At 34.0% G+C, this 21,450-nt stretch overlaps 2 protein-coding genes across 2 annotated transcripts; one reads left to right on the forward strand and one right to left on the reverse strand.

Annotated features, from left to right (window-relative positions):
• Nucleotides 1-2,023: 2,023 nt before the first annotated feature.
• LOC131638645 (aquaporin TIP1-2-like) lies at nucleotides 2,024-3,878 on the forward strand. The gene is made up of 3 exons (XM_058909212.1): nucleotides 2,024-2,258; nucleotides 2,342-2,592; nucleotides 3,274-3,878. The coding sequence occupies exons 1-3, from the start codon at nucleotides 2,126-2,128 to the stop codon at nucleotides 3,646-3,648; spliced, it is 759 nt and encodes a 252-aa protein (XP_058765195.1). The 5' UTR covers nucleotides 2,024-2,125; the 3' UTR covers nucleotides 3,649-3,878.
• A 260-nt stretch (nucleotides 3,879-4,138) lies between these two features.
• On the reverse strand, nucleotides 4,139-6,104 carry LOC131638644 (transcription factor MYB59-like). The gene is made up of 3 exons (XM_058909211.1): nucleotides 5,838-6,104; nucleotides 5,589-5,718; nucleotides 4,139-5,246 (listed from the first exon to the last, which is right to left on the reverse strand). The coding sequence occupies exons 1-3, from the start codon at nucleotides 5,953-5,955 to the stop codon at nucleotides 4,715-4,717; spliced, it is 780 nt and encodes a 259-aa protein (XP_058765194.1). The 5' UTR covers nucleotides 5,956-6,104; the 3' UTR covers nucleotides 4,139-4,714.
• Between the last annotated feature and the right edge of the window lie 15,346 nt (nucleotides 6,105-21,450).

Raw genomic sequence — 21,450 nt, forward strand, 5'->3', positions numbered from 1 at the left:
AATCATAGTGCTATATATTTTAGCAAATAAATATTGTGTACTTAAATTTCACTCATTAAAAATATATAAGTGAGCCGCAACATCATGCAATTAGATATTTCTGTATAATTTAATACAATTATTTATTTTTATTTAAATATATTTTTTAAAATTTTGAAAATGCTTATAAGTTTATCTCTCTCAATATGGTTGTGTATTGAATTGGAAAAAGTATAATATTATCGCTATGCTCAAATAGAAGAAAACAGATTACTACATTTTCCCGTGTTTTTAAATGAGTTTTATTGATTTTAATTTTTACTTATGAGTTTTTATAAATGATTTTATGACATTTTAGTTGGTTTTTCCAAATTGTTTTGGATTTTAATTTTATTTTTTTCTTTTGTTAAATTATTATAAATGTGAACTTAATATAAATTTTAGTAATTTATTAACTAAATAAATTTCACATCAATACTTTTATAAATATAGGTAAAGTTTTTGAAATAATAGAATAAATCAAAATTGCAATCTCAAATCCTCAATTGATTATAAAAAACTAAAATTATGAACTTAAAAAAGTCAAGATACAAATAAATAATAAAAAATAGAATTTAAAAATACAATTACATGTAAGCAGATCAAAATAACCAATTAAATGGGCTATTTAAACCAAACAAATCAAAATAAAATCAAGTATTTTTAGTTCGATTCTAAAATCGGACGAATTAATAAAATTCAATATGGTTTGATTCGATTCTCTATTTTAATTTTTAAAAATCGTTGAATTGAACCAATGGATATAATTACACTATGAACTTTTATTCCATCCATCATTAAGCTTTCAGTACAACCGTACAACCATTCTCCTTCTTTATTTACACCTCAATCCTTTTAGCAAAATACGTATCTAAAACGTTCCAACTCCAAAACATGGAAAGTAGAAATCATAGGTGATAAAAACTTAGTTTCACCGACCTGCTGCTCTTGCTACCCGCGACAACTGTTGCTTTATCTGCCGTCGTTTTAATATGTTATGGTTGTTTTCTTTGTGTTCAAGTTCTCTTCGTTAATTTTTATATTTTTAACCCTATTTTTAGTTGTTCTTATTTATTAAAATTCCTTTTAGTTTTGTTACAAAATAAATTTGATGTGCTTGAGGTGTGAAACATGTTAATTCATGTGTGTTTTGTTGTGTTCTATTTGTTAAATTTTTAAATTTCTTCCTAATCTTCTGATGCTAAGTGTCAACCTTTATATTTAATAGTAAATTTATTTCATGATACATTAAAAATCATGTCACTCTTTCGTACGTGTTAAGAGAAATTTGTAATTTTTAAAAAATAAAACATAGATAATTTAGGTAAAACATATTATTTAAAAAAATAATAACATAAAATATATTTAAAAATACACCAACGTATTTAACATTTGAAAAAAATTGTAAATCTATCAACCACACCAAATCAAAACAAACTAATAAATTTTATTTAATTCTACTTTTAAAAATGTTAAAAACTTGAAGATATCATCAATTTAAACCTATTTTTTGGTTACACCCCTAATTAAATTTATAAACTATCTGTTAATTTAGAAACACAATTGATTAGTGATCAATTCCTCTCATCTAATAAAAAAAACTCAACATTGTCTTGTCTTTAAGGAATGTTATTAGAAGTAACATTATTGTTTATAATCGTGTTCTAGAACAAAGACATTTACATATATATAGACATAATCATTGTCTTGTACGATTTTTTAAAATTATTTTATTTTGTCAATAAATTTTATAAAAATAAAAACAATACTAATATAAAGTCCACATCACCTCCGTATAAACAATCTCAAAGTCGGTTTGGTCCTAAAACATCGGTCGGTGATCAGCCCCAAAACATCACATCAACCGTACACGTGTCATCACCAGATTAAACAGGAGGCTCCCACCCCACTTTTTTTCAAAATCACTTTTTCTTCCATTTCTCATCGTGACTTATTTCCACAAAATGTTACAAACTTAAAATGCTGCACCATGTTCTTACTATATATAACACCACTTTAACAAACACAAGTATAAATTAACAAAGCTTAAAGTGCAAGATATTAATAGTATCAATTAAAATTCTAAGCTTAAGTAAAAAAAAATACAATGCCAATTTCAAGAATTGCAATTGGAAGTCCTTCTGAGTTTGGCAAAGCTGATGCACTCAAAGCAGCATTAGCTGAATTCATTTCAATGCTCATATTTGTGTTTGCAGGAGAAGGCTCTGGCATGGCTTATAGTAAGCATTTTTACTAAGACATGTTTGGATTATAGTTTATTTGAGTTCATTATCTGCTAATATAATCACTTTTTTGTTGACAGATAAGCTTACGGACAATGGTGCAGCAACACCAGCTGGGTTGGTGGCTGCATCACTATCACATGCTTTTGCTCTTTTTGTTGCTGTTTCCGTTGGTGCTAACATCTCTGGTGGACATGTTAACCCTGCTGTTACTTTTGGTGCATTTGTTGGTGGACATATTACTCTTGTTAGAGGTGTTTTGTATTGGATTGCGCAATTGCTTGGTTCTGTTGTTGCTTGCTTGCTCCTTAAAATTGCCACTGGTGGATTGGTAAGACACATTGCATATATTCATTCATTTGTTACTATATTTAATCATTACTAGTACCATAGTGTTAGGAGAGTTGGTAACATACTTGTTCCGGTTGAGAACTAGAAATGATCGGTGAGACTGAGAGATAAGGTTTTGGATCGGTGGAGCAAATTTCTGATGCGGTAGAGAGGGGGCTGACCTATAAGGTTAGCACTCTAACGCTCACGTCGATAAGAAAATGATGAGTAATGAGAGAGTGAGAATGAATTTGAATATTTGAAATGACGCGTTTTCTTCATTATATAGTGTGAGCGGTTAAAACCGTCTGCATGAGAGAAAACACGTGCGGATGGTGGTTAGATCTAATCAGACATTGGTTGACGTGTCTGGAGAGTGGAATCATTTGCCTTTGTAAGGGGTCACCTTTTCCATGCGCTCTTTCATTTGATGCGGCTCTTAGGCCTTTTGCTATGGGCATTGCGAATGGCCAAAAACACTCCAAGCTTAAGGCCTAAGAGTGTGTTCATCTCTAAGTCTTAGAATCAAATCTACTATTTCTCTGTTGGGTCGGTCCATACAAAAATTTTATTCTGACTTCAATAAGATTCTCGACAAGTAGATTGTGAGACTTGTCCCTAGATTAGTCAGTTTTAAGACGAGATACAAAGTTTAATATGAATTTGTGCATGTCTATTGCAGGAAACATCTGCATTCTCATTATCTTCCGGAGTAGGAGCAACAAACGCACTTGTGTTTGAGATTGTGATGACATTTGGTTTGGTTTACACAGTGTATGCAACTGCAATAGATCCAAAGAATGGTAGTCTTGGAACAATTGCTCCAATTGCAATTGGTTTCATTGTGGGGGCCAACATTTTGGCAGGTGGGGCTTTTGATGGTGCTTCTATGAACCCAGCAGTTTCTTTTGGGCCTGCTGTTGTTAGCTGGACTTGGGCTAATCATTGGGTCTATTGGGTTGGGCCATTGATTGGTTCTGCTATTGCTGCTGTTGTTTATGAGATTTTCTTCATTACCCCTGGCTCTTATGAACAGTTACCTGTTGCAGATTATTAAGTCCTAGAGTCATAGGTTGTTTGTTGTTTTGTATTTTCTTGTTTTCACATGTTTTAATTTTCTGTTATTTTTGTCATGTTCTGTAAGATTATTTTCCTAAGTAATGATGATGATGTTTTATAATCTTTAAACATGTATTTGTCTCCGACTCCGTGAATATTTGCTTATAATTATGTTGTAAGGGAGATGATACATATTGTGAGTATTATATCAACCCAACTTTTCGAAAATCTAACCGATAGTTATTAGATTATATGTGTATCTAAAAATCAAAATCAAATCTAAGTTTTTTTATTTTATCATTATTATGGAACTTCCACTAGCTCAACACGTGTGATGGATGATGAATTCCTTTAACTTGACCTATATATGTTGTGCATCTTATTCTATTCTAATTGAAAAGTTTAATACATATATTATTCACGCATTAGTTAGTGGCTGCAAATAAACAATGAAATTAAGTGCTATAATGATAGGTATCCAAATCAGATTGAAACAAAATCCAACTAGTGCTTGATATTTTACATTCAGATAAAACATACCACTTTCACATTGGAACATTTCTTGAAAGTAAAAGCACAAACATTGATATCTTCATCTTATACATAACAATCTTGATATTGATTACAGCTGTGTCACATCATCCACAACCATGCTTAAGCCTTTCAAAGATATGGATCTGGATTCCATGTCGCAATTCTTAAACTCGACCGTTGATTTAAGATCAGACGACTCAGATTGCATAATAATAAAATCAGTTGATCTCCACCGTTGATTTAGATCACATGGTCAAGTCCGTTTCCAAAAGATTTATACTATACTATACAAGTTTTTATTTTTTGGTTTCAAAGAGACCATCAACAAAATTCACACACACAGTACGTAGTACGTGCAGAGAAGTGGAGAGTTGCAGGATTGAACTCGCGCCTTGACTTATCAAATATCCTGCAATTTTTAGTATCGTTGTACTTACGGAACATTAAACTATACATGTTAATTCGACTATACCTTACGACAAATGACACACATATGAACACGGTATCGAAAAAAAGAATAATCTTGATTATTAACCAGTTAGAAATGTGTTCCCTTGTTGATCATAAAAGGAGAAACATTGATCACCAATAGGAGGGAACAACATCTTGCTGTCATCTTCATCCATAACCCACAAGGGATCTAAATTAGAATAATCCCATGATGATGATGCAGAAGGCATTATAGGAGAACAAAAGTTATTGCAATTCTCTTCCCTAGTTCCATCATAAACAGTTTGTTGAAGAATGTTTATGTCATCTTCTTCTGACATAGCAATATCTCTCCATATATCATCCATTGAGTAACTTTCTTGAACTTGGTAATTCTCTTCTTCTTCTTCTTCGGTCTCTTTGTTTGAAGCGCGCGAATCCACAGCGTGATTGTTGTTCGAAAACAGCGAAGATTGACAACTAGAAGATTGATCAGGTGATGAAATTGAAGAAGGTGTTTTTGTTGCTGCATGTTTTTTCTCTTGTGCTCTCTTTTTTCTCATGTGTGTCCTCCAATAATTCTTAATCTCATTATCCGTTCTTCCCGGTAGTTTTCTCGCAATTCTTGACCATCTGAAATTCATAATCATCACACATAGCTTTGTAAATTTAACTTGAATAATCAAAGAAATTCAAAAACAACTATATATATTATATGTAAAAATTAATTCTTAAAGCTGCTGCAGATAGCATCATCTGCTGCAGCTGCCATAGAACCTGAGACCTTAAGATGAACATATTCTTACTCCTACTCTAACTACTATAAATTTAGAGATAAAATTTCACTCTATAAATCAAACCGGTTCTAAAGCTGCAACACGATCTGCAGCTGTCGTAGAACCTGAGACTTTGAGAGAAGCAGACTTAAAAATAAAAATAGTGAGTATGGAGGAAGAAGAGGTGATTTTGTCAAACCTATTTCCCCATTTAGAGTGAAGGTCCATAACAAGAGATTCTTCATGAGGAGTCATCTTGCCACGTTTGAGATCAGGGTGAAGATAGTTAACCCAACGTAACCTGCAACTTTTACCTGATCGACTCAAACCTACAATAAAGTGTGAGAAACAAGAAAAACCTGGTTAAAGGAATTAATGTTTCTGTTATAATTTCAGCATGCCCTTTATAGCATACCTATCTATTACTCTCTCCCGCCACCTTCCAAACCTGAAACCTTTGCTATAAAATCCCATCTACGATCACCAAATAAACCCACAAAATAGGCTAGTTTGTAATCCTCTTGTTCTGTCCATGGACCTTTTCTGCTTATTTCTTGTTCAACCATGTCTTTCTTCAATCTTGATACTATGAGTTTTTTTGTTTTTAGGAAAGAGGATTTGTACTTAGGCTTGAGGAGACCTGTGCATACACTTGGACAGTATTTATATGTATTCTGTTGTGTCACAAACTCACATTATCAGATATTTTATTCTTTTATTTTAATAGTAAAAAGTTTAGAGAGTTGGGTTGAGCGACTCAATAGACACTAACAGATAGATATGATGCTTACTAAAAATAAATCATATCATTTTTATGGTCTAGAGAACGCTACCAGATAAGCTGCTTTCCCATTTGTTTTAAGCAATTGAGTATTCTTTACGTGTAAATGCACAAATTAATTTTTTGAATCTGAACAAATTATATTAGTCGGTAAAATATTTTTCTAAAAGAATTTAGGGATAATAGACATTTACCCCTGCCATATAGGCGAGATTCGGGTTACCCCTATTAATTATTTTTTTTGGATTACCCCCTATTGAAGAGTAATTCAATATTCAGAAGATGAGCATCAGAAGTTCTGATGTGGGCTGATCTTCTGATGATTACTCAGAAGATGTTATCTTCTGATGGTTACTCAGAAGATGTTGTTGACCAGAAGATGTTATCTTCTGGGTCCCATTAGCTTAGCTGTTTAGTAGTAAGGGTACTTTAGTATTTTGTAGTACTGTACTGTTTGTACCTTAAACTTGTTCACTAAGTTTAGTCTGTTAGGGCCTACGTGGCAAGAATTTTCTTTTGTATAAATAGCCTTGTAGTAGCTATCATTTATTAAGATCAACAACTTTATTCTCTCACATTAATCTTTGCGCCGTTATTCTCTTTGTCATCATCTTTATTCATTGTGCACCAACAATTGGTATCTAGAGCTCCGGTTCCAAACGCAGGGAAACACGAGTGAACGTGAGTTTGTGTGACTGTGTGATTGATTTTGTTTCTGGGAAACAAAGTTGTGTTGAATCACATTTTCTCTTGGTTGTTTGTGGGTTGGGAAACACTGCGTGAGTGTGAGTGAAATCTGTTTTTGTTTGCACAAGTTTAAAGATGAGTGGAAGCAACTTGAATACGAAACTTCTAGTTCTTGATGGACAAAACTGGAATAGATGGATGATTCAAATGCGTGTATTATTTGGTGCTCAAGATGTTTTAGATCTTGTCACTAGAGGATATGTTCCGGTTGCAGCGGATGCAACGGAAGAACAAAGAGAAGCGCAGAGGGAAACGAACAAGAGAGATCAGAAGGCGTTGTTCTTCATCCATCAGTGTGTGGATGTGAATGTGTTTAAGAAGATTTCTGATGCTATGACGTCTAAGGAGGCGTGGGATATACTGGTCAGGTGTTACGGTGGTGACGTATCGGTAAAGAAGGTGAAGCTTCAATCCCTGAGAAAGCAATATGAAAATCTCAACATGAAGAACAATGAGAAAGTTTTTGAGTATATCTCTAGAGTGATTGTGATCACTAATGAGATGAAGGCTTGTGGAGAAACTCTTTCTGAACAAGTAATCATAGAGAAGATATTGAGGTCTCTTACTCCTCAATTTGATTATATTGTTGTATCTATTGAACATTCTAAAGATCTGGAAACCATGAGAATAGAAGAGTTGCAAAGCAGTTTAGAAGCACAAGAGTTGCGTCTGACTGAGAAAACTTCTGAGAGAGAAGTTGAGCAAGCTCTGAAGGCTTTTTTTGTCAAGAAGGACCAGAAGCATAAACGTGGTGATAGATTCCAGAAGGAAGCCTCAACTTGTGATGAGAAGAGATATCAGAAGGGAAAGGATAAGAAGAAAGTTCAATGTTACTGTTGCAAACAGTTTGGCCATTTTGCTAGAGACTGTTTGACAAACAAAGGAAGGATATCAGAAGAAGCAAATATAGCTAGAGGTGATTCTGATGACGAACTTGTGCTATTGATGGCTTCAGAGTCTGAAGGAAGATGTTCGTCAGAGTGGTGGTATATGGACACTGGGTGTTCAAATCACTTGACTGGAAACAAACAATGGCTGATAGACTTTGACTCTGCAAGGAGGACAAAGATCAGATGTGCTGATGATAAGTATCTTTATGCAGAAGGTATGGGAAATGTCAAAGTCAAAGTGAAGAATGGAAAGACTGTTCTGATCAAGGATGTTTGGTATGTTCCTGGAATCAGAAGCAATCTGATGAGTGTAGGTCAGCTCATTGAGAAAGGTTTCTCAGTTGTTATGAAGAACAATCTCTTAAAGTTATATGATTCCAATCAGAAGTTGATTATGCAATCTGAACAGGGAAGCAACAGAACATTCAAGGTGAATGTAGAAACAACTGAAACAGAGTGTCTGAGTGCTGAGGGCTCAGAAGGTGATAGTAAGCTGTGGCACAAGAGGTTGGGGCACTTGAACTATAGAAGCCTGGGGCATCTAAGTTCTAAGAAGCTTGTACATGGCATTCCAAAGATTGTGAAGCCTGAGAAGTCATGTGAGGTATGCATGAAAGGCAAACAACCCAGATTACCATTTGTATCAGAAGTTGCTCCAAGAGCAAAGCATGCTCTGGGAGTAGTGCACTCTGATGTGTGTGGACCATTTCCAGAACCTTCACTTGGAGGAAATAGGTATTTTGTGTCTTTTGTGGATGAGTTCACAAGAATTACGTGGGTAACACTTATCAAGTTTAAGACTGAGGTGTTCACAGAATTCCAGAAGTTCAAGGTGAAGGCTGAGAAGCAGAGTGGTCAGAAGATAAAGATTCTCAGAATGGATGGTGGAGGTGAGTATAACTCTACAGAATTCCAAATTTTTTGTGATGATAATGGAATTGAGCATGAGGTTACTGCTCCTTATACTCCTCAACACAATGGTCTTGCTGAACGTAAAAACCGTACTTTGCTTGATATGACGAGAAGTATGCTAAAAAAGAAGAAGCTTCCTCATAATCTATGGGGAGAAGATGTTGCTACTGCAGCATATATGCTCAACAGGTGTCCAACGAAGAGGCTGAAGGAAATTGTTCCTTTAGAGAAGTGGACTAAGGAGAAGCAGAGTGTTAGTCATCTGAAGGTTTTTAGTTCTGTATGTTACAAACACGTTCCAGAAGCTAGAAGGAAGAAGCTGGATGATAGAAGCAAAGTGATGTTATTGGTGGGGTACCACAGTACAAGTGCATACAAGCTCTATTGTCCAGAAACTAACAAAGTTGAAGTTAGCAGAGACGTCATTGTGAAGGAATCAGAAGTTTGGGATTGGAGAGAGTCTTAACCAACTTCTGATGTAGAGATAACTTTTGAAGAAAAGTTAGAGTCAGAAGATGAAGAATCTTCTGAAGACGAGTCAGGAGATGAAGCATCTTCTGAAGATGAGTCAGATGGAGAATCTGATTCTGATCCAAATTCTGATGATGACCCAGAATCTGGTGGTAGTCATGATTCTGGAAGGGAAAACTCTAAAGACGTAGAGTCTGAAGGACAAGCTTCTGGAGATGATCATGAAGGTGGAGACTCTGGAGGTGGTGACTCTGGAGTAGTTGACTCTGAAGTAGCTCAACAACCACAAAGAGTCAAAACAATACCTAGAAGGTTTGCAGATTTTGACATGTTGCAAGACACAGAAGTTGACTCAGAAGGAGATGTCATTCAGTGTGCCATGTTAGTAGATTCTGAACCAGTGAGTATTGAAGAAGCGCTCAAGAAGAAGGTCTGGCTGAATGCCATGAAAGAAGAACTTGAGGCTATAGAAAGAAACAAGACTTGGAAGCTGACAGAACTTCCAAAGAAGAAGAAAGCCATCAGCGTCAGATGGGTTTTCAAGGTTAAGCTGAAGCCATATGGATCAGTTGGTAAACACAAAGTGAGGCTAGTGGCTAGAGGTTTTCTTCAGAAACCTAGACTAGATTACTTTGAGGTGTTTGCTCCTGTAGCTAGACATGAAACAATCAGACTGGTGATTGCGTTAGCTGCGAACAGAGGTTGGTCCCTAATGCATCTAGATGTAAAGTTCGCATTTCTGAGCGGTCCATTACAAGAGGAGGTATATGTGTCACAACCCCCTGGCTTTGTGAAAAAGAATCAGGAAGGGATGGTGTACAAATTACATAAAGCTCTGTATGGATTGAAGCAAGCACCCAGAGCTTGGAATTTGAAGATTGATTCATTTTTCAAGAAGCAAGGGTTCCAGAAGTGTGAGATGGAATATGGAGTCTATGTGCAACATTCTGGAAGCAATATGATTCTGTTGTGTCTGTATGTTGATGACATATTGCTTACGGGGAGTTGTCCAGAAGATCTGATGAAGTTCAAGAAGGTGCTGATGAATGAGTTTGAGATTACAGACCTTGGAAAAATGTAATATTTTCTAGGGATGGAGATTATGTACTCAGAAGATGGTTTCATTCTGCATCAGCTGAAGTATGAGTTAGAACTTCTGAAGAAATTCAAGCTGGAGAATTGCAAAGCTGCTGTTACACCGTCACAAACGAATCAAAAGTTGGATTCTGATTCTGAAGGTGAAGATGTTGATGCTACGATATTTAAACAGCTGGTTGGTTCTCTAAGGTATTTGTGTAATATCAGGCCTGATATATGCTATGCAGTTGGATTGGTTAGTAGGTTCATGAGTAAACCTAAGTGGTCCCATTACCAAGCTGCTGTCAGAGTCTTGAGATATGTCAAGGGAACTCTGAAGTATGGCATATTGTTTCCTTCTGGGAGAAAGGAAGAATCAGAGTTATTGAGTTATTCTGATTCTGATTGGTGTGGAGACAGAGTTGATAGAAGGAGCACTTCTGGATATTTATTCATGTTTCTGGGAGGTACTATTTCTTGGAGTTCCAAGAAGCAACCTGTTGTTGCTCTATCAACTTGTGAAGCTGAGTACATCGCAGACGCTGTAGCTGCATGTCAAGCTGTGTGGCTTCTGAACTTATTAGAAGATCTGAAGATTAAAGTGAAGAAGCCTCTGAAGCTGATGATTGATAACAAGTCTGCAATCAATCTTGACAAGAATCCGGTGTTACACGGAAGAAGCAAGCATATTGAGACTAAGTATCATTTCTTGAGAAGCCAAGTCCAGAATGGAACATTAGAAGTTGTGCACTGTAGCATCCAGAAGCAGATGGCAGATGTTCTGACTAAGGCGATCAAGACAGATCAATTTCTGCTCTTAAGGAATGGAATTGGCGTTGTCAGCTTTGATTGAAGAGTATGAATTAAGGGATGGTATTGAAGAGTAATTCAATATTCAGAAGATGAGCATCATAAGTTTTGATGTGGGCTGATCTTCTGATGGTTACTCAGAAGATGTTATCTTTTGATGGTTACTCAGAAGATGTTGTTGACCAGAAGATGTTATCTTCTGGGTCCCATTAGCTTAGCTGTTTAGTAGTAAGGGTACTTTAGTATTTTGTAGTACTGTACTATTTGTACCTTAAACTTGTTCACTAAGTTTAGTCTATTAGGGCCTACGTGGCAAGAATTTTCTTTTGTATAAATAGCCTTGTAGTAGCTATCATTTATTAAGACCAACAACTTTATTCTCTCTCATTAATCTTTACGTCGTTATTCTCTTTGTCATCATCTTTATTCATTGTGCACCAACACCCCCTGTATTTTTAGGGTACCCCTAAGTGTGTAAAAAAATAGTGAAAAATCAGGGGGTAAATCAAAAACAACTTTACAGGAGGTCCTAGGGGAATAAATCATAGAACTTTTCATATTTCAAGGGGGTAATCTAAAAAAAAATTAATAGGGGGTAACCCGAATCTTGTCTATATGGCAGGGGATAAATATCTATTATCCCAAGAATTTAATAGAGTAATATGTTTAGACAGAGTTTGAATCCAAATTTTTTAATGAAGTTGGAAGAAATTTCTTACGAGATTTAAAAATTTAAATTCTTATAAAATGTTTAAAAATGAATGAAATTAGAAAAAATGTTTACGTGAATCATACGTGCAATGGTAAAAGATTAATTTTTCGAGTTGGAGAAGATTTCAATGCACGGTAAAGCTCTTCCTTAAGTTGGGGATTATCCAAGACGTATAATTAAGTTGAAAAAGATTTCTTACAATCTTATCTAAATACTCTTGCATCTACTTACGCCTTATCTATCAGAGGTTTTAAAGTTAAAAAATTTTTTACAGCAAAAAAACACGGAGCACACAGAAAAAAAACATGGAACACAAGAAAAAATGATGAAATGACCCGAAGTTAAACGAAAGTTACCAAGGAATCACCTTCTTAGACACAGGCTAGATCTCAACCAATCGTATCCACCATCAACAGATCTGGTTTTAGCACAAGTCTTAGCACAAGAGGAACATAAGAGTCACCACCAACCCAAATCATAAAGTTTAGAGAAAATTACAATCACCTTCATTGAGGTATGTTAAAATAACACTGACACTTCTTATAGTATCGAAATATGCACTAATCTCTTCTAAACTTATATATACTAACGAATTTTTTTGATAATAGACCAAAAAATCGTAGATAAATGGTAAATGACTTATAATTTTTAGTTGTTATTAAAAGTTAGAGGAGATGTCATGTCATTTTAATACGTTTCAAAAGAAATTAGTACATGTTTTAAAACTAAAGAGAGTGTCAGTATCATTTACCTTAAAGTTTAAATTTTTATAAAATGTTTAAAAATTCCTCACCTTAGATTTAAAATTTTATGCTTTGTTAAAATTTTAAATCAAAGTGTTTACAAAAATTATGTGTCTTAGTAAATTAGTAAGGCTCTAATTGGTAAAATTGACGGTTGAGTAATAAGTTAGCTGATAGCTTATAGTTTATGACTGATGCCTTATGGCTTATAGTTTATAGTTGATGGTTGATGACTGATACCTAATAAGTTAATTAATGTATTTGGTAAAATTAACAGTTTAACTAGTTCTTAAATGTAAAAGACATAAAAAGATATTTCTTAATTAATAATTAAATATAAATTTAAAATAATTAAAATTTATAAGGATAATAATAGAAGAAAAAATGACGAGCTATAAACTAAAACTCTATTTAAAATAGCTTCTGGAAAATAAACTATAAGTTAGTAAAATAAGCTATAAGCTCGTGATTAAAAAACTATTATCAAACATGTCTTTTATTATCATACAAAGTTATAAGATATAAATTCAAAATAGGACTTCCCAAACTAATGTAAAAAGAATTTCAAGACATTTAAATTCGTCATAAAATTTAGTATTTGCATATATTTTATAATTTAAACACACTATTACCAGCACCGGTTTTAAGGCGTATAAAACAAATCATTATATATGATCTAAAATTTGACACGTTTAAATCATAATTAATTTTTTTTTATAAAATATTCATCACGATTAAACTATAAAAATTAGAGTTTCTATTTGATTTACTACATTTAACTATACGTTAAACAATTAATTCGTTTAGAAAGATCTAACTTAAAGAATTCTAAGATGGATTTGGCTAAAAAGAGTATAAGCAAGTTTGAATATCAACCGTTGATGTGGTGCACGCTTGTTCCCTCATGATTTGAGGATAATGATGTCACTGGTAGAAAGAATTCTCCAATAATTAATTAGTGGAATGGAATAGTAGCTGCAGCACTTGCTGCTTATAGTATTATTTTGGATTCATTCTCAATTTGACACATATAGACAGAATTTTTCACTTATTCTTCCTTTTTTCTGGGCCACATATCAATAATGTTTGTCAAGTTAATCAATCATAGTTTATCATTTGGGAATTAGATTTGTTTTGTTTTAGGTGACTAGGCTAGCCTAAATGCTTACCAAGTAGAACGGAGCGGAATGGAATGGAATGGAATGAACGGAGCGAAATGGAATGGAGCGGAGTGGGATGGAGCGGAGTGGAACGGAGCGGAACGAATGTACCATTCCATTGTTTGGAAATTTTAGAACGGAATAAGACAAATTATTCATTCCGCCCAAATCGGAGGGGAAGGAATATGGTGGTAAGTGATGGAATGGAATGGAACCCATACCACTCCTTTCCGCTCCGCTCCATCCGTTTTTAAATTATCCAAACAACGGAATATCATTCTATTCCATTCCATTCCGCTCCGCTCCATCCGATTCCATCAATCCAAATAAAGCCTAAGGCTTAATTTTGAACGTTAATAAGTTCTTACGAAAATTTAGACCTATATTTAATAAATGTTTTTCATCAAATAATTTATAATTTATTTTACAAGTTTATAGTTTATTTTTTAGACCTTATAAATTTATTTTCACAATCCATTGATAAATTTTATTAAATTATAGATAAATATTATAATTTAGAAAATAATTTAAAATACATTAGTATAATTAGTTTTATATTAATTTTTTTTTACTATTTACCTCAAGCTTATAATGAATCTTAAGGTGAAGAAAAAGATACAGGTTATTAAAATTTTGGGTTGAATATGCTTTTATCCTTATAAAAAAAGACATATTTTAAATATTATAAAAAATTTATACATATAGTTTTAATTTTTATTATTTAAAAAAAATTAAAAACTGTTCAATTATCTTTTCAATTTTAAATTTTTGAATAATTTCTTTCATGTATTTTTAGAATAATTTTTAGAATTTTTTAAAATGAGAAGAATTAAATATGAATTTTTTAAATTTCACAAGATAATGATAAAAATAATGAAAATCTCGAGTTAGAAATTAAATTTTAACTTTTTTTAAGAAACTTTTTAAAACGTTCTAAAATATATGTAAAATAATTATTCAAAAATACGCATTGCTAAAGCAGTAGACTAAAACTATGTGCATAATAATTTTATAGGGACAAAACATATCATTTTTTTCTAGTGACCAAAAATAAAAATTGATATTTTATAGAGACAAAAATATATTTAACTCTAAAATCTTTTGTATAAAATGAAACATGTAACTATAATTTTAGACTTTGAATAAAAGCATGATCAGAAGAAGAAATAACAATATCATATATCTATTATTAATAAATCCCTGACATCGTTCTTGAAACAAAAATGAGGAAAAAGACAAACACAGGTAAAATGACAATTAAAACTACATAGCTCCCCGAATAATCCTTGACATCCTTGGTCGTCTGCACTCAAGGAGCTCCATGACACTAATCAAAACTGGATCAAACAGAGACTCCCCGTCCTTACTGATAATCGGGCGACCCCTAGCTACTCGCTGCACTACACCCAAGCCCTCAACTTACTATAACTGGCCATATCCTCGTAATTCAACGATTCCTCCTTCACTATTTAAGCATCTATGCCTTGATAGTAATGCATCGAGCTCTATTGGAAAGTAAACTTTTGGGCCAACTCGTACCTCAACTCCCCGCTCCTGGTCGTCAAAGGAGTCCCATCCGGTCGACGATGGAGCTCCGAGGTGAAGATGTTACAGTTAGCCCCCTCTAACAAAGGCTTAACGAGGAAAAACTTGTCCTTGAAACCACAGACAGACTTCGAAAACGCCTTGAAAAGCTTCCTTGGATGCTTCAACGAGACCCACGCAAACCGACCACCTTCAACACCCCGATGGAGGTGGAAGCAATGAAAAAACAAGGGCAGTGTGGCCCCGATCTGTAGATAGTTGCAGACGAGCTCAAACGCTCTTAGGAAGGTTATTGAGTTTGGATGCAGTTTGGAAGGGGCAAGATTCAGGTAGTCGAAAATGGCCGCCTGCAGGTCGTTAAAAGGAAGTCGGAGCCCCAGTTCTTGAAAACAAACATCATACATGGGAAGGATATTGGGCGAATACAACGAACATATTTTGTCATCCTCCTCAGGAAAGAGAACCCTCCATTCCGCCTCAACCCCGGGCGGGTACGTTTCTACCGCCACATCCGTGAAGGCCTCCCCAAGGTGTGAGACGAAATACGAAGGCGTGGTCCGAGGGCCGACGATCACCATTACGCATTTATGCATTTATGACAGCACGTGGCTCAACACACACAGGCGACGCCACCCATTCGTCTTCCCTCAGCTACTCATTTCCTCGACAACGCTTGACCTCCGCGGCGATTCCCCTTCCTTCGATAAATTGAAAAAAGCTACCCCTTATAAAACAGGCATTTCCCCGTATACTCTTCCTCGAAATCAGGTCCTACCCTTAAGTCGTCACTCCCATGCTCGGCGCAACGACTTGGGGGGCTCTTGTTCTGGACTGGCCCAATGGCTAGGCATGGTCCAATTCGCTCCTGCTCCTAAGATGGCCGAATAGTCTTGGCCCTATAACCTAAGGGCAGCGGGAACGTCATCTCCCCCGTCCTATGGTCGGGCTCACTCCCCACTCATGTCGAGGATAGCTCACCATCGTTGCGGTCAACTAGATTAGCCTTTGCGCCTGCAACAAGGCAGACACCCTGCTCCCCGTCGATGAGCAAAGTAAAACCTTACTCGTTAAGCGCCCTTGTAGACCAGGAACCTCCCTCTGCCCGACCAACGACTAGTTTCAGACACCTTTCCAAGATTCCTAGGCTTACTCCTATAATCTTGGTAGTCACGCGTTTTAGGCCTAGATCCGCGATCCAGCCCAAGACGTGGACCAATGGCCAAGCGTTGGGGGACAATATAAAAACCCTCTCATTTGAGAGGGTGAGGTAACACAATTTTAAACTCTTGAAACATTAAAACGTATATGTGCTCCTACTTACTTGCTCGTCAAAGTGCCTTGCAAGTACACCCCCTCTTCCTCTTCATCAACATCGTGCAGACGTCTTTGGCCCACCTTCTGGTTTTGATCACCCTCTAGATCAATTTTTAGTTCTTATTAAAAAATGACATATTTTAGTTTTTACAAAAAAATTATACATGCAGTTTTAATTCCTCCTATTTTAAAAAAACATTGATAACTGTTTAATTATATTTTCATTTTTAAATTTTTGAATAATTTCTTTCATACATGTTTAAAATAAATTTTGAATTTTTCAAAATGAGAAGAATTAAATATGAATTTTTTAAATTTCACAAGATAATGATAAAAGTAATGAAAATTTCGAATTAGAAATCAAATTTTAAGTTTTTTTAAGGAACTTTTTAAAACGTTCTAAATATATCTGCAAAATAATTATTCAAAAATACACATTGTTCTAATAGTAGATTAAAACTATGTGTATCATAATTTTGTAGAGACCAAAACATATATTTTTAATAGTGACCAAAAACAAAAATTGATATTTTATAGAGACAAAGACATATTTAATTTTAAAATCTTTTATATGAAATGAAACATGTAACTATAATTTTAGACTTTGAATAGAAGCATGGTGAGAAGAAGAAATAACAATATCATATATCTATTGTTAATAAAGAGAGAAGAATCATACTATATTTAACTAAAGAGCATCACAAAGATTAGAGCATAATTTTCATACCTTGCTTTATGTGCATGTTTCAAAATAGAGAAGGAACATTTGAACTTACACACCCTTTGATGAAGAGAGCATGCCTAAAAAAGGAATCATATAAATATCTTGCCTAAAAAAAGGAATCATATAAATGCCTTCAAACATATGAAGAAAAAAATTATTTACATACTTTTAACAAAGACTTCCCTCATGAGAAGAAGTTATAGGGAAAACTATTTTCATTTTGAACAATGTCTCTTCATAATTAATTTTATATATTTTTTAAAAAAATTAATATAAAATATTAAAGATAAATGGATCATTCATAATTTCGTTTTTCATGATATTCCTAATTGCAACCTATAAATTTGACATCAGAAGAAAAAAAATAATGTCACATGTAAAATTTTATTGAAGAGCCCGATTCTCATTTTTTTAACCAACACACAATTTTAAATTCTATGAATGATCAGTAAGAATAAATATGACACGTCATACATGATACATCGTTGGTGAATACATATATTAGATTGAGGAATAATAGAAAAATTAAGAAGAATAACAATATCATTTATGAAAGGATAAAAGCAATGAAACATAATTTAATTGTAAAAAATGTCACAATTCAAGAAAAGTAGAAGTGATGGTTAGACATCACAACACATATATCCTTCACATGATTTACTACATCTCAAATCTCAAATATGCATAATAAACAAAATATGTTCCAAACTTATGCCATTCAAGCATAGATAGATAAATAATCGGATAAGAAACACGATTGATCAAAAAGACATTTATGAAAAGAACGTCTACCAAAAATTAGGATGACACTAAAGTTTAAGTAAGTTGGATGTTACATCAATAAAATTGATTCATGCGTTCTACCATTTTATTTATTTGAGGGGTTTTAGGACAATATTGTTGAAACAAAATGCCTTTTTTAAGGTACTCTTGAAACTCACGAGACATATATTCACCATCATAGTTATAATTTTTTTAATATGCCCATCATAGTTATAAATAAGTTTTAACAGTTGTTTAAAATTTAGTTTAAACATATTACATGAAGTTTTTAAACATAGAAAATACTTCATATTTATATCAAATAAAATATATTCAAATAAAATGATTGTAATCATAAAAATTGAGACAATATTTATTATGAGCATTAGAATCTAAAAGTGACATTCTTCATACATTATTATAAATCATCTCAAAACAACTGGAACGTCGATGAGCACTAGATGCAAAAGAAGATATTTTAGTTTGAACTAATTTTCAATCCAAACATAAAACATAGACATTAGATTCATCATTTTTATTTTCCAATAAACCAATTTTATATAAATAAGACAAAAAAACAAAGTTTGGATGATCTGATTTTTTATTTCAATGCTTATAAGAGATAAATAATGTGGACTAATTTGGAGTAGAAACAATGTTTCAACTTTAGACTCTTTATCAATCATATTCCCCGACATTTACTCCTACACAGAACATCCGACATGATAAAAATTAACAATACAACAGTGATCCGCTAATCGACCAACTAATAAATTGGAAGCAAGCTTAGATGATACGAGTATATCCCAAAAATATGATTTAATGTCACCAACATTAGTGATAGAGTGTTACCATCATATTTGAATTTTATTATTACCAAGATAAGAATGTAAAATTTGCAAATATTCAGTGGAATTCGTTACGAAATTGGATGCACTGCAATCAAGAAATCATGGGAAACAAATATTAGAATTCACATGGGGGTTTGAATTGTGGGTTTCAAAAAAATTAATTTGAAAAAATTTACAATTATTTTCAAAGTTTAAAAATGTTTTTTTAGAAAATATACAGCAGAAAAATAAATAAGCAGAAAATGGAAACAAAAATAACTCGATCCTCTCAAGTCTCTCCATCCTACTTATCTGAAGACTTAGGAGTGTAAGCGGATAAAAAAAACCAATTGAACCAACAATCTAAACCAAACCGTAATAAAGCCGATTTTTTCTGGTTTGGTTCAAAAACCGAACCAAATCAATAAAAACCGATGTGGTTTGGTTCAGTTCTTGGTTTTGGTTTTTGGAAACCGCCAAACCGATGAACCGAACCAATGTATAAAATGACGCTCAAAATATTTTATTCTATCCCAAATTTTATATCGATCCGACCATTCTCCATCTTTTTTTTACAATTCATTCCTTTATACAAAATACAAATCTAAAAGGAAACTACAAAACATTGAAAGTAGAAATCATAAGTTACAAAAACTTACTTTTACGGAACCGCTGCTCTTGTTGCCCACCATGATTATTGCTCTCTATATCGTCGCTCTGATATGTTATGGTCGCCATCTCCGTGTTTAAGTTATCATTGTTTGTTTTCATATTTTATTTTTAACTTTTTTTTTTGTTTCTTCTTCTTAAAAAAAATTGTATTAATGTGTGTTTTGTTATAATCTTGTTTTGATTTGTGTTTGAGGTGTGAAACATGTTAATTAATGTGTGTTTTATCGTGTTCTATTTGTTAAGCTTTCAAATTCATTTTCAAGTTTATGATGACTAGTGTAAACTTTGATATTTAATAGAGAACTTATTTCACGATAGAATAGAAATTATGTCACTATTTATATGGATTCAGAGCAACTTGTCATTTGTTTGAAAAAATAAAACATGAATTGTATTATTTTATAAAATAATAGCATAAAATACACCAAAAAAATACCATAATGAATACATTGATGAATATAATGTTTGAAAAAAACATCATAAACCAGTCAACCGAACCAAATCAAACCGGTTAATTTGGTTCGGTTCTATTTTTGAAAAATGTTAAAAACCAAATCAAACCAAACCGATGGAGATATCATCAGTTCAGACCTTTTTTTGGTCCAAAATCGGTCCAAACCGATCCGATTACACCCGTATGAAGACTTTTCCACTCAAGAACAAGAGAACACATTCAATCAATATTTTGTTGAAAGAAAATTATATGTCTCTCACTATTTGAATGAATTTTTTTTGAAAATTTCTTTACCCACCTCCCTATGGGGGTCACCCTCAGCGAAAAACCAAAACTGCCCCTGCTTCGGAGATGCATCTCCGAAGTTTTTTTTTTTTTGAATTTTCATACATTTCGGAAATGCATCTCCGAAAACACCAAAAAAGTGGTGTTTTCGGAGATGCATCTCCGAAGTTAAAAAAATTTAAAAACGTGAATATTTTCGGAAGTTCATTTCCGAAAATATTCCTGCATATACAAATTTCCCTCCTTCACTATTTCATCATTTCTCTCCAAAACATCTCAAAACCCTCTCCAAAACCCAATCAATCTCCATCCATTTTTCGCCCTAAAATCAAGTTTCAAACTGTTGATCACGTTAAAGGGAGCATAGAAAGCTACAATTTCTGCTGAAAACCGATATGGTTCGGAAGTTCATTTCCGAAATATATTACCTGATAAATTTCGGAAATGAACTTCCAAAATATGCCCTGGCAGTTAAAAAAAAAAGTTTTGGCCAATTTTGCTAATTTATTCATTTGTTAGGTATGGTGCATCCGGACAACATTGTGCGAGACGATGGAGTATTAGTTCCGGAAATTGTCAACGTTAATAACGATCCGGTTATTGACGTTACTCCTATGATCGATGCGGTCGATGTTCGGCAACATTTTACAAATGATCGGAGCTTCGGTAGTCGCGAACAATTGATTGATTGGGTTCGGAAGGAAGCTAACAAACATGGATTTGGAATTTTTATTTTAAGGTCTGACAACGCAAATAATAGGCGGAAAGCTTTCGTTGTTTTGAATTGCGAACGGGGTGGTAGTTATGTACAATCAAACCGGGTGCTAAAACACGAGGACACGGGATCGAGAAAGTGCGGGTGTCCGTTTAAGTTGCGTGCTACTCGGAGGGTTGATGATTTGTGGCGGTTAACCGTAATTTGTGGAATTCATAATCATGCCTTGGATGTCAAGTTACACGGACATCCAATGGCGTGCCGTTTGTCCCGCGAAGAGAGGAATGTGATATCGGACCTAACGATAGTCAAAGTGGCACCTCGCAACATACTTGCGATTTGAAGCGTAAGAATCCGGATAGCATTTCAAATATCAAGCAAGTTTACAATGAACGGCACAATCTCAAAGTATTGAATATGGGCCCTCGGTCGGAAATGCAACAACTTTTGAAACTAC

Source organism: Vicia villosa, unplaced genomic scaffold, assembly GCF_029867415.1.
Source record: "Vicia villosa cultivar HV-30 ecotype Madison, WI unplaced genomic scaffold, Vvil1.0 ctg.002354F_1_1, whole genome shotgun sequence".
Classification (NCBI taxonomy): domain Eukaryota; kingdom Viridiplantae; phylum Streptophyta; class Magnoliopsida; order Fabales; family Fabaceae; genus Vicia; species Vicia villosa.

What these genes read in the sequence shown, in the direction of transcription:
- LOC131638645 (XM_058909212.1), top strand. Translation starts at nt 2,126, where the DNA reads ATGCCAATTTCAAGAATTGCAATTGGAAGTCCTTCTGAGTTTGGCAAA. An exon ending in AGGCTCTGGCATGGCTTATA is followed by an intron (nt 2,259 to 2,341) that starts GTAAGCATTTTT and finishes TTTTGTTGACAG; the next exon opens with ATAAGCTTACGGACAATGGT. An exon ending in AAATTGCCACTGGTGGATTG is followed by an intron (nt 2,593 to 3,273) that starts GTAAGACACATT and finishes TGTCTATTGCAG; the next exon opens with GAAACATCTGCATTCTCATT.
- LOC131638644 (XM_058909211.1), bottom strand. Translation starts at nt 5,955, where the DNA reads ATGGTTGAACAAGAAATAAGCAGAAAAGGTCCATGGACAGAACAAGAG. An exon ending in TTTTATAGCAAAGGTTTCAG is followed by an intron (nt 5,719 to 5,837) that starts GTTTGGAAGGTG and finishes ACTTTATTGTAG; the next exon opens with GTTTGAGTCGATCAGGTAAA. An exon ending in CACTCTAAATGGGGAAATAG is followed by an intron (nt 5,247 to 5,588) that starts GTTTGACAAAAT and finishes TATGAATTTCAG; the next exon opens with ATGGTCAAGAATTGCGAGAA.